A 14,000-nucleotide genomic window follows, 5' to 3' on the forward strand; every position below is an offset into this window, starting at 1 on the left:
CAAAGAAAAGATAAAATACTTAGTATTCTATATTAATTGGCAAATACATTTTGAGTCCCAGGGAAGAGACATAGGATATTTTTATCCCAAAAAGCGGGTGGAAGTGAGATAAGTAAGTAAAGTAAATATTCTTTATTGCAACAACAATTATACATTTTACATACATGTAAAACTACAAATGAATTTTAAAGCAAAATAGAACCAGGTAACAACAGGCGGTCTTATTGCTAAAAATATGCTCAAATTGAATGATTGCCATTCAACTTTAACTATGCGTTATTATAATTGTCTCTCAAATAAGAAAGTTGTATGGAGAATCATTACAAAACATGTATCTGTATTTGGATAAAAATTACGCTACTCAAATTACTAATTCCAAGCAGATGTAGTCGGCGGAAAAGGCTAGCGGAGAATTTTCCATGGCACTGCTCAGTTTACAGTGAGGCTTCTCTGATCGGATTACTATCGGTGTATAGTTCTCATGGATCGTTTACCACAAGAAGGAAAGAAAATACATTTCAACGTCACAATCTGATTAAATTATAGTATTTTGTAGGTAAATGAAAAACAAAAGACGAATAACAGGATCCCTACGAAGCATGAAGCATGATGCTCGTGAAGTGTCCTAATCCTAACGCTTGATCGTCTAATCGTCAAAGTTTAAGGCATGAATCTTAAGGGGGGGTTTTGTCATATCATAAGGCACAAAGTTAGTTTAATAAGATTCCATAGACTAACACAGATATCGTATTTTATTCTACAAAAGCACATCACACATCACCGATCGATTAAAATTTTGTAGCTATACATATAATATTTAATTTACATGAGAATAGGCGGTCTCGCTTCCATGTTGAGGGTTGCCTAAAGAATTTCTATCTATGATTTAAATATCGTGAGGAACACAGTCCTATAATAGGCACAGCCCTATATCTATGTATAAAGATATCTGTAATAGTGTATATAGATAAGTTAAACTGCCGGAATCGCTGATATCATGTGAGTCAGTTTCGAAAACAATAAATATGTACACCATCACGTGTAACCATTGATAAAATATTAACTATTAGGTACGATATAGCTTTTGCCCATTAATTAACATTACTCAAAGTAGTAATTTGGGCAGCCTTTTTTACCCAATATGTTTTTTTTTTATTCAAATATTTAAGAGACAATTATATTGTCTTGATATCAGGCAATGCATCAATTCCACCAATTCCACCCCGAATGTAAGATAAATTTCACCCCCTTAAGGAATGCGTTCCGGGATAAAATATTTCTTATGTCCTTTCCCCGGGACTCAAACTCTGTACTAAATTTCAACTAAATCGGTTCAGCGATTTAAGAGTGAAGAGGTAACAAACAGACAGACAGACAGGTAAACAGACAGACACACTTTCGCATTTATAATAAGTCCATCCAGGATGTTTCGAGTAGATGTACAACCTGTCACTTTATCATATCGCAATTTATGAGTAGGTCTCGTGATAAAGGAGTTTAATTCAATAGCTTATCGTTGTATTACAAATAACCGCAATAAAGAGGTTACTTAAAGTAACAGTACTGGCTGTAAAAAGTGTCGTTTTTTGTTTCAACACGTATAGAGTAAACAATATTTGTAGATTAACCCCCTTATATTCATAAACGTTTACATACTAAAGTTGACAAGCCGCCGCTAATAATCGTTTGTCCTTTTCCGACGTATTGGTATAATGGAAAGGGACAAACGATTATTAGCGGCTTGTCAACTTTAGTAGATGTTTATGAATAAGGGGGTACATTAAGGGGGTTTTTTACTAGTCATTGTATAAAAATATATGATGAATACTACAATGGAATACTGTGAATTACAATAGGAGACTCAAAATATTACTAAAAAAGCTATAATAAAAAAATAAGTTGACCATATATTTAAAAAAAAATCCCTGTTGAAAAACCGTTACATGAGATCAATTTTCTTATCGCTCGCACAAAGGACTACTGTAGGGCTAAGATGGTCGGCTCTTTATCATTTGTCACCATGCCTGTCACGTTCTAACAAGTATGTAAGTGCGAAAGTGACGGGCATAGTGACAAGCAATAAAAGTGGAACCATGCTGCCACTGCTGGACTACTCAAAGTAGTGAGGTGGAAACACAAATATAAAAAAAAAAATCTACCGTAAAAACATGGAGTTGATAATATCAATAATTTATTGGCCAGTACTGTAATAATTAAGTACATATTAAAATACATATACATACATATTAAGTACATATTATATTAAGTAGTGTTATAATTATTAAGTACGACCTCCTGGCAGTCCTAGCCTAGTGGGTAGCGCTATTGAACTTTTAAACTTTTAACTTCTAAATGTCTTCCAGAATTATATTACGCGCCGCCGCAGGCCGCAGGTAAACAATCTAACCTGACGTCACAGTTTAACGTGAATAAGGTCATCGCGTCTGGATCAGAGGTCAATATCCTTCAGATATCTGCTGAATCGACTCCTAAGCTCGACAATCGCTTAATTGATAGCGATGCGCTATTGATAGCGATGGCTAAGTGCCATTAATCGACTTAATGCGAACCCACCCTACGTCGTACCTGTTAATCTAAAGGGCGACATAGGTATATAGGTGTACGGTGTATTTAATACATTACCTATTACCTACACATTCCATCGCTCAAATGAATCAAAAACGATAGAGATAGACAATTATAAACAGGAGTATATAACATTCGGACAGCAAATCGATATTCTATCTCCATATCTCAAAACAAATCGATTAAAGCTAAGTAATAGTTAAATACCAAGTCAAGTATGTAGGTATCTACTGGATTACGAGTAAGTCGTACCTAGGTACGATTGTTAAGGAAAATGTTAAACAAAGCAATTCTTACGGAAAATTCACATGAGACGAATGCGCAATCTGGTTGGTATCTAATGTTAGCCTAAGAAAATGATTTTAATATACAAATGCAACATTCATTTAATATCTTTATTTTCGCGTAGTTACAGTTCTTGAAAGTAGGCATAGAAGCCACTATATGTTCTCGCCACTTGGTGATGTAGTTATTTGTACTATAAAGGGGCAAAGTTCAATTTCTTTCGAGTGCTAGTTTCGAGTCCAGAGCAAGTGAAACATGCTATATATTTCTAATGTAGAATCATGAGTGTAGCGAGGGACTCTAAAGAACAAGATGTCATTAACTTTGATCTCGTGTAGTGTAGCGTAGCATGTAGCACATACAACTTTTCACATCAGCAATGAGTAGGTAGCTACTTTAATACAGACACAAACGGAGTGTAACAGTATCTTCAAGTGTGTTAAAATATGGCTCCATGGCTTATTCAATGAAAAGATAATAGTATGATAATTTATTTTATTACATAATAATTTTATCCCACCAAACAATAATGCTAAACAAAAATATTCTTTTAACAAATATCTCTTAAGTGAATGCTTAAATTTACTCAATCATCTTGTAGTTTTAGATATACTCTAACTTCTATTTATTTCTAAACAGTACAATAAGTTTGATTAGACACATGTATTAAAATTATATCTGAAGCCATATTGTGCCCAAACACCAGTTTTGAAACTGGGTCTCTATTTTTCAGAAATAAATTAACCAATAATATAATTTTAATAGCATGCTTTCCCTATTGCACTACGCAGTATTCCTTGAACCCCCTTAAGAAACAATGTCCATACTACGTGACCCATTTTTCACATTTTTTTACCTCCCCTCGGTGAACGCCAGTAGTATATGCTAAGTTGAGTACGTTCCGTTCCCAAAGTTCTGGATGTATAAGAAACAAAAAGCGCAAAGTGAACGTTTGAATTCAATTCGACAGTTTTCTAGTAGACTGCCGCATGTCAAAAAAATGGGGCTCGGAATACTGCATAGCTGAACAGGTAGTATAATTTTTAAATGTGCAAAAAAATTACAGTCACATCTTGAACAACAAACCACACAATATTTCTGGGCCACACATAAAGTTACTACACTTTTTTTTCAGATTTAGGATTTTTATGTTATTTCTGCTCAGAATCACAAGCTCTTTCTGTCCTAATAGAAGTGTCCCAAAATTTCCATACATTTTACGTTCCTTCCGTAAAATGGTAACGGACTGGAAAAACATAAGTTTTTGGCAAAAAAATCTTTTTGGTACAAGCTTTTGTACTTTTCTTACCACAGGCAACTAAGACAATTCTAAAAACCCCAAACACAATTAGGTTGGCGTTGTTTCATCACGGAGTTCCTATGGCCACCTCCTGTCTCTATCATCAGATCAGCTCGATGGTACCATAATATTGCATGGTCACCCGACTTACATATGTATGCAAATTTTCAGCTCAATCGGAAAACGGGAAATAGGTCAAATTTAGCTTCCAAGATTTGATCCACACTAACTAACAAACATACTAACTTACATACTAACAGGGCTAGTAACTTAAATAAAAGCTTGTAAATATAAGCACCAACTCAAAAAAAAAGTGTAGTGTACTTTAAATTTAATGAGTCCTCTACACAATATTTTGTTGTCCAAGACATTACAGGTGACTGTATACAACGTGAAAAATATTGTCTTCATTGTTAGTCGAATCTAAGCCGACTATCCTTGATATGCCAGTGCTGGATCACTCATCACAATAACGAAAACACAAATTTTTATGTTTTTATGTATAAAGCAATGTTTTTTTTTTAGTTTTTACGTTTTTTTTTAGGAATTGTTACAGCGTCTTTCAGTTAAGTAATACTAAAATAGTATCCTAGGTACACAAATAACTTAATCTTTTTTTGCATCATACCAATGCACTGTATACTTTTAAAGGTAGGTACCGTAAAACCACCCAACTATAGTCCAAAGCTCCCAACTATGGTCCACAAATAAACTCAATTTTTCTCGTTCAGGTGTGTATTTTACTATATTTTTGTAGTTCTAAGGCAAAGTATGTTTATAAATGGAAGGTAAAACCAAAGGAGTATACCAAAAGGAACATTGGTATAGATACTTAATTTCCTTTTGAACTTGTGGACCATAGTTGCAGTATTGGACTATAGTTGGGTAGTTTTACGGTATGTACTTACCTGCGTAACTTTTTTTTTCTCATAAAATTTTTACATTTATGAACACTTACAACAATTTAGAATATACTTTTATTAACTTTATGCTTAGTTTAGTGCAGACTACAATTTGATTTTATTTTTGTATGTTGATGAGATGATGAGCGCTGTGATTGTTGTAATTGAAAAGCAGTGATAAAACCTCAAGTTTTCTAAAACAAAGATAGAGAAAATCAATCTCACAAAATATCTGTCTGAAAATATGGTTATTGAATTTAAAGTGATGGAATGTTAAATAAAAAATTGTATTGAAAAAGCACATAAGACCCGTAATAATACTATTCTAGTATTTACTTGACAGTCATACAAAACCAATGCAAATATTTCATGGAACCATTGAGTTTACTTGTCTTTTATTTTTTCCAAGGACTTTGCAAAGATATGTACAGAATATTACCATTATATACAGAAATAGAGAAACAATAGCAGAAAAGAATGAAGGTAAATAAATACCTATACACTCTTCATACTATGTATCCAATTATTGCTGTATGGACATAAGACTGCCAAGTACCAACACATGTCTCAGTACCCAAATATGAGATTCAACAAATTAACTACAAACTATGCACTTATGTACACACATTAATCAATGAAGAATGAGTTATGAAATGGAAAACTGCTATAATGATATACAAAGGAATTAGAGCATTGAAATTAGTTCAAATCTTGCACAAGAGGCAATACAATTTTCAATTTCAATGGTCATGGAAAATGGGACCATGTTTATACAATGAGAATCTTGGGCTTGTCTTGTGGTCAGTTCATTCTCTTATATCAATCACAATCACTGGACTATGTGCAGGAACAAAATGTTGTACAGCGGTAGCAGCATGGTTCCATTTTTATCACTTGTCACTATGCCCGTCACTTTCACACTTAGATACTTGTTAGAATGGGACAGGCATGGTGACAAATTATAAAAAGCCAACCAGCTCAGCCCTACAGAACAGAATATTAAGTACAAGAATGATCTAAGGATTAAAAATAATGCAAAAAACTATCCTAAAAGTCCTAAAACTACTTGCTAAATGAAACAAAATGTGCAATATTTAGTGCAAAGTACATTAGAAAGTAATTATTCAAACAATTATAACAATAATGATTAACAAACCTTTTTGAGACAAATTAATAAATTTTAAGCCCTTTAGAATAGCCAATCATTATACATAAATTCCTAAATCTTGGTGCTTTATTTAAATACATAATTATTACTTTAAAAACTGTGATTTAATAATAAAAATAAATATCCAAATGCAATTAAAATCAACATTGTTAAAAAAATATAATGTGTGTAGTCATTGAATGTATTTTCCTACTAATTTATTTATGGTCTACTATCACAATTTATAAGGGGCTAAAAAGCTATGGAAGAGGGGGGCATGGTGCATTCTCCGACTGTCACCCGGTAGGAGGCCAACTCGCTGATGCCATGGTAGTGGACAAAGGCTGCCACAATCACAAGCACATGGAAGATCTGATGGGACTGGAACCAGATGTCACACTTCCCAGGGAACCATCTCTCCGGGACTCGCAGGGCATAGAACATAGCTCCAAGAATGTAAAGAAGACCCATCAGGACGAGCCAGCCCAGTGACGCCTTGCTGACCTGAGTAAACCAGCCCTCTGTTATGCCATAGTGAATAGCTGGCACCACCCCAGAGAGACCGAAGCCCATAAACACTCCGGCTCTAAGCGGCCGCAGTCTAGGCTCTGAGAATCTATCCCAAAGCGAAACTATTATAGAAAGTATTCCTAAAACAACCACTACAGATAGATAAATAATCTTTGGTCTGTAGTGGCAATAGAAACTATAGTACAACCAAGGAACAAATGACCCCATTATAAGTAATGCTATTCCACAATAATCAAGCTTAGAAAACAATTTACCAACCATTTCAGAGTGACAGTGGAGTGTGTGATATGCAAAAGAAAAGCCAAGGCAGATAATAGCTCCCACAAAGAATACGCCGAAAATCATTTTCTCTTGCATTTGAATTTCGATGGATGGTCGAGAAAGAAAGTAGATAGCGACGCCAATAAAGGCTACGCAACCAAGAAGATGGGTCCAGATGTTGCCAGTTTCGGTGTGGATGCGGAAGATGGAGGCGAAACAGGCGCTGAAGGAAGGCAGGGGCGGACGGTGGCCCTTGTGGAGGTAGTCATTGTCTTGCAGCCAACGGGGTAGATGGCGGAAGTGGCACACATTCCACGACGCTTCCCAGACTTTGCGCACAAACTCCTCTGCTTGCTCCGCGGCGTTGTGAGCCAGCGCTCCCAAATCGATCTCGTCTGACAGAACACCCGCTTTCAACACTTCAGCCATCTCCGCGTCGAGCAGATGTTGATCCTCGGGCGTGGACGGTAAAGGACAGCCTTCCTCCTCCTCCGCGAGCACCTCGTCCAGCTCGTCCATGTGCGAGGCCAGGCTCTCGCCCTCGGGGTCCCATCCTTGACGTCGTCGCAGCCCATCGGATGACACGCTCTGCGACCCCGAATCGGAATCCAACTCCCACATCTTGACTGTTGTTCACGCGTCAATCACAACCATCAGACGACACGACGACACATAGGCGACCTTTAACGGTAAACAAGAGGGCAGTTTGCGAGAAATCCAGTTACGTCACTAAAACCACAGTGCACACAATGCAATATCTTTTGTTGAATGTTGCAAGATTTCACTTCTCTAATTCATTTACGTCCAATAACAGAATGTTACGGAACAAACATATGAACTATAATTTTGTTAATGATCAATGTCTAAACGCAAGTGACCTCCGGACGTATCACGCAGTGAGCGAACAGCTGCAAGAAAGTAACTGTCGTCAATCTACAATTCTACACTCCGAGCGCCATGATTTTCCGATCGCTTCTGCCCTCTCGTTCTCTCTTGAGCACTTTTAGCAGTTATCAGTTGTCATCGAAAAAAGGGATGTGCACAATCCCCCACTAAATCCGAAAAACAATCGATTAATCGAAACTAGCATTACTAGCAATACTGGCATTTAAAAAAAGGAATAAAATTGGTAAGTATAATAATTTATTAATAGAGTCGTTTCAAATTTTTTGAAACGCTTGTATTACGTTCTATATTAACTAAAAGTTGCCTCAAAAATTCAACTTTTATACTAAAAACGGCTTTAAATATGTTAAATTAACAAAATATATTATGATAGATGCTTTCGCGCCCAAAACGCTCTTTGAAAATTGTGTGACGTCACAGTTTACGGTTTGTCACATAACTACATACACACGTAGAAGATACGAACTGTCAACTGACATTTGTCATTTGTTGTTTATCGCTTAACAGTGTCAATCTGAGAGTTTGGTCACGTGACGTGTGCCAAAAGATATTTTAAATTAAATATTTACAAAAATATGGTCATTACAGGTCCCCTAAAAATAGTTTAACATGTTCTTATAATCCAAAAGAATTTATTGGGATACAATTCTGCCCTATGATTTGTAGATGGAAACAACCCTATTGTATAGTATGTGTCTAAATTACATTACTATGGGGGTTCGAACCCGCGACCTCTAAAGCGGTCATACACACTAGGGTGTCTGCGTCGTTTTGCCTGCACAGTTCAACTGCACAGGTAAAAAGGAGCGTATATCGCATTCGACTGTGCTGTTTCCTAACCGGTTTTAACTGTACAGGCAAAACTACTAGAATCTGGATTCATACTAAGCCACATTCTCATGACTGATTCTACCCTAGTTTAAAGCTCTTACTATTATAAGTTTTTATTCTCTCGTCCCAAAATAAATCACTAGGGAGAAAAAAATATGTTACTAAAGAGTAGAGAGAGTAACTTGGTCCGACTCTAAGTCATATGAACTAAGAAGGTATAAGGCAAATATTTATTTAAAAATCAAGTTATAAATAAATTAAAAAGTTATATTTTGATGGAGTTTTTGCACCACAATTATCTACTCTTTGTTAAACACCTCGGGGAAGCACTTGCATCTCGCTGGGACAGATCCTCGCGTTTTTAGGCTGGGTGAGAGCTCGTATAATAACTTCAATAATTAGAGCGCCCAGCACGTGCATTCGAGGCACCCGCCATGAATGGAAGCCAGCAGCGAAGTTATTTGGTTTCGATGATGGTGCCGCCCTTCCACACTCCTACTGACAGACTGACTTATGAATTTTATAATTATCATAGTTAATTTTGTTGCCGTATCCGATATTTACTTATTCAATTTCTAGTGTAATAATCTGTATTGTATTTTCTGAATAAATTTAAATCAAGTAATGTTACTAGTTAAGAGCAAATTAAATATTTTTTTACACAATTTGGAATCGTGGCTGTATACCACATGGATCTCTGCCTTTCATGCCTTTACATTAAACAATAAACAGAACGGCTGACGATATCTGTAATTATACCGTATTTATAATCTGTAGTAGACAACTTCCGTCGGTAGAAAAAAGCGTTACATTTAAAAAATCTAGGTGCGAGCGAAGGGGGTATCGACGATAACTTATCGTGCCATAGAAAATTTAAATTTCGCGCCTTTTTCTACTGACAAAGTTATTTAACAGAATATAGACACTTAATCCGCATAAAACTTTTATTTTCTTCTTAAATGAGATGAAAAACATTGTCTGTACCACGGGAAGTAAGGAGATTATAAACTCCGATTTAGTAATCCCCTTCTTGCCGCCCTTAATTCACAATTTATAAAATAACTTCCGTATTACTAGACCACTGAACGGTTCGGTGCACCGTATAAATCCAGCCATCAGGAGCAATTTCCTTGTACATCTATCGTACGCTTTCTCCTTGACAGTGACAGTCTAATACGAATACGACACGGTGTGAGATCCAGAGTATTGGGGTATATTTTTATTTTTTTATATACTTTATTGCACATAAGAAAACACACTGTACAATAGGCGAACTTAATGCCGAAAGGGATTCTCTACCAGTCAACCTTTAGGCAAAGCAGATAAGTTGTAGGCGGTGCAAAAACATCAGGTATAGGTGATACAATTTATACATGTACAGAACACAATACAGTCATAAGAAATACACAAACATAAATAGTATTGATACAAATACATATACATTATATATATATATATATATATATATACATATATGAAATCAGATGAACTTACAAAGCACTAAGCTTACTTATTTATTCGATTAGAATTTTTGTAATACGATTCTGTACAAAATTTTATTTAATAATTTCATCTGAGCTTATCAGTATGCTTGATAAGAATACGAACCCATGTACACAAATATATTCCGTCTAACTCTGAAGACTTTGGAGTGACAAAGAATAAAAGTGCCACTATTGGGACCGTGCGAAGTGCATGTTGGGGGTAAGTAAAGCGATCCCAGCGCATAAGGTGGTAAAAATTTGAACTAACTGCGGATAGCGTCTTTAACATTTCGTACAAATATATGGCTCGAAATGAAACTTTGATTTACGGTTACTCCTGAAATATTCATTTAAATTGAATGGTGTAAGGGACCATTGTAATCTGTATGAAATGCTTAATATAACTAACGTATTTATTTTGATAATTGTTAATAATGTATCCATGTAAATAGCTTTGCAAATGCCACATATTACGTGATCTTTTTCTAGAAGTTAAGAATGGATATAGTAAGTTATCGTTAAAAGATAGACATTTAACATCGCGGACTTTTTTGTAGACCTATGAATGAGAAACAACCCCCCCATATATTGTGTTGTTATAGCTCAAACGGATTAGGCAGCGTTTTCGATTAAAGCTCCTAGCCAGCGTGATTTTTTCCGACAACATCGTTATATTTCAAACAATTTACACAAAACCTTAACAAGTTATATACTTAAGCCTTCCTCAAGAATCACTCTATTGATAGATGAAAGTCGTATGAAAATCCGTTCAGTAGTTTTTAGTTTTAGAGTAGTTTTATAAGATGTAGTGAATTGAAGTTTTCCCCTAGACTTGCGGACACTAGGTTGCGTGACAGTCGTGCACGCTCCCAATACAGGTCATGTTTTGATGTTTCCATATGAAGTTGACATTCAAAGTTGTTATTTGACACTGTCGCTTGCCAAGTCGGTGGTCGGTGTCGGTGCAGACTTAGCGTGGTTTGCTTGACGCTTTTCATTTCGCATACGACTATACATTTTACAACTATGTGTGCGTATATTTCGCAACGAATAAAATGATGCAACATAATATACCGACTCCACAATCGATTCCATATTCATTCCAAGTTTAATCGATTATAATGTTCAATGCACAACACTATTCCACACGTGTGACGTCAAGCAAAAATACTACTTTCTGATTGGATATTGGACTGAAAATCGACCAATAAACGAGCGGTTTCCTATTAGCTTAGAGAAGTCACAATTATAACCTTAAATTTAAACAAAAGAATAGATTTATATTAAAATTATTCGGTAAATTAATAACTATCACTTACTTCTTAAACATGTTGATTGAAGGCTTGATACAGTTGAACCCAGAAATTTAACTGAATAGTTCGCACTAAATAGTGACACCGGATAATATAGGTAATGTTCCTGTCACTTCTGACAACAATTTTGACGTAAACACAGAACACAGAATTTCTGCTATACCATAAATGAGCTTACTTGCGATTGGTCTGCATTGGCATAAAGTACTATGATTGGCTGATCTTAAAGCGTTTGATCTGGTATTCTTAACTTTCCTTTCCATTGAATTTTATTTATTAAAGTGTGAATAAAGTTAACACTACCACACTCATATTAAAATTATTAAATATTTTATTGTTGTTCTCGTTATAACACTCTCTGCTATATTGTAGCTCTTCTATATGTTTAAAGCGCTTTCAAAAATTATGCAATTACAATTAGTTATTGCTGTTCTGGCAACAATTATTTACATGTCACTTGAAAAGAAAAAAGTTATAAAAGATTGTTGTTGTACTTATTTCAATACCACGTGCAAAATTCATACTTTACGAATACAGAAACGTATTTTAAGATAAACTCAACATGTCTAGCTTATTAGAAGTGTTAGTGACAACTGACTCAAACAATACTTTATGGACTAGCTGCATTTGGGATCCTCATACTGGCACGAATCTCAAAACATACAAAGGCGGTGGGACATCTGAAGCAAAAACCCTTTCATTCATCGGAAGCGACTACATAGCAGCTGTAGAGAAAACAAAACCGATTTTACACATTTGGCCCTTGAACTCGCATCAAACAGTACAAGGTATGCGGTTCATTCTGCCAGGAAAAGCAAGTGCTTTTGCATTTAGCCCCGATGGAGCGTTTTGCGTGGCAGGCATTGATGAAAAGATTTATTTATGGCAGATCGCTTCTGGCAACCTATTGTCTATAATAAGTAGACACTATCAGAAAGTGGTACTGTTAAAGTTTACACCAGATGGAAGATTTTTCGTGTCAGCGGCAGAAGATGGAATGGTTATGGTTTGGTCTTTAGCTACCGTTGCTGCCAACCCTGAGGCTGAACTAGTAACTCAAACTACAGCAGGTCAACATGATCCTGTTTACATATTTTCAGACCACTCACTGCCTGTTGCTGATTTATATGTAAGCAAAACAGGTATGCATGGCCGACTTTGCTCTGTATCAGGGGACAGATCATGCAAAATATATGATTTAGCATCAGGAGAGATGCTGCTGAATCTAGTCTTTGATGTTCCCTTATCAGCAGTTACAATGGATGTCCTAGAGTTGAGCATGTTTATTGGGACCACAGAAGGAAAGATCTTCCAAATAAGTCTAACAAACCCTCCCAGAACCAGGGACTTGCTGGTGAATACAGAGAATACTCCAGTTTTCACTGGACATAAGTCAGTTGTGAACTGTTTGTCAGTTTCTCTTGATGGTGAGACATTGATGTCTGCATCTAATGATGAGCGAGTACTTCTTTGGCATATTGCGAGCAGACAACCAATTAGAACTATAAAACACAAAGGACCTGTAACAAATGCTTATTTTACCACAAATTACCCAGCCATTTATAACCAAGAGTTCAAACCAAGCATAGTTCTTCATTCTTTAGAAAGGTCTTTGGAAACTGCAGAAGATTACATTGAACTTGATGTAATAGTAGACAAAAAAATTAACTTCTGGCCGATTTCAACTGGAGAAGATTATGAACAAAATATTAGTTTAGTAGCAGAAAACGAATACAAAGACAATGAAGATAAATTTAAAACAGAAATAGAAAATTTGAAGAAAATTAATTCAAACTTGTATGCTTTTGCTATTCAAAAGGAAGTTAACAACATTGTAAATGGCAATAATAATGTAGGTAAGAAAAACAAAAAGAAAAAAAAATGAACTTGTGAATAGACCTTTATTAAAGCTCTTATTCTTTCTTTTATTTTAATAACCTTCCTGTCCCGTTTTTTGCCATCGCTCATAAGAATCTGGGGTCCGCCTGGCAGCTCAAAACCAAGAATTGGCGTAGGCAATACTACCGGTTCGCTTAAAGTCGTCCGTTGGCCACCTCTACATGATAATGTCACAGGTACAATTACTATATTCGTTTTTTTAGGGTTAGTAAGAGGCAAATATATCATACGATCATTTACATTCTTTTGCTTTCATAAGTATTAAGTTACTGATGATTAAAAAAGCGTTTTTCAAAAATATACATGTCAAGATTGTTTACCTTTTTCTAATACTAAAATAAACTAACAATAATATCAACAAAAATTAAGAACAATAAAAATTGTTCTTAATTTTTTAATGCTCATTTTCTTTAATATTATTTGTGATAGTATTTAATGTAAGTAATAATTTGGAAAGCTAGAGGGGAGGCCTTTGCCCAGCAGTGGGACACACAAATAGGCTAATAAAAAAATAAAAAATAAATTTTTTAAAGCTGTGGTAGCCGAATGGATATG

The 14,000-nt window shown here is 35.5% G+C and overlaps 3 protein-coding genes across 3 annotated transcripts in view; 1 reads left to right on the forward strand and 2 right to left on the reverse strand.

The window, feature by feature from the left end:
• LOC133524944 (malignant T-cell-amplified sequence 1 homolog) overlaps window positions 1-11,709 on the reverse strand; it is a 49,252-nt gene extending 37,543 nt beyond the window's left edge. Inside the window, exon 1 of the mRNA XM_061861106.1 lies at window positions 11,553-11,709. Coding sequence (XP_061717090.1) covers window positions 11,553-11,563 — 11 coding nt within the window. The 5' untranslated portion in view covers window positions 11,564-11,709. The remainder of the gene's footprint in view (window positions 1-11,552) is intronic.
• Window positions 3,352-7,988, reverse strand: LOC133524937 (adiponectin receptor protein). Its single transcript, XM_061861100.1, has one exon. It carries the CDS (start codon window positions 7,631-7,633, stop codon window positions 6,473-6,475), a length of 1,161 nt encoding a protein of 386 aa, XP_061717084.1. The 5' UTR covers window positions 7,634-7,988; the 3' UTR covers window positions 3,352-6,472.
• Window positions 11,710-11,919: 210 nt separating the features above from the next.
• Window positions 11,920-13,462, forward strand: LOC133524935 (WD repeat-containing protein 18). Its single transcript, XM_061861098.1, has one exon. The coding sequence runs from the start codon at window positions 12,109-12,111 to the stop codon at window positions 13,429-13,431; it is 1,323 nt and encodes a 440-aa protein (XP_061717082.1). The 5' UTR covers window positions 11,920-12,108; the 3' UTR covers window positions 13,432-13,462.
• Window positions 13,463-14,000: the final 538 nt, after the last annotated feature.

This window comes from Cydia pomonella, chromosome 14, assembly GCF_033807575.1.
Source record: "Cydia pomonella isolate Wapato2018A chromosome 14, ilCydPomo1, whole genome shotgun sequence".
NCBI classification, from domain to species: Eukaryota; Metazoa; Arthropoda; class Insecta; order Lepidoptera; family Tortricidae; genus Cydia; species Cydia pomonella.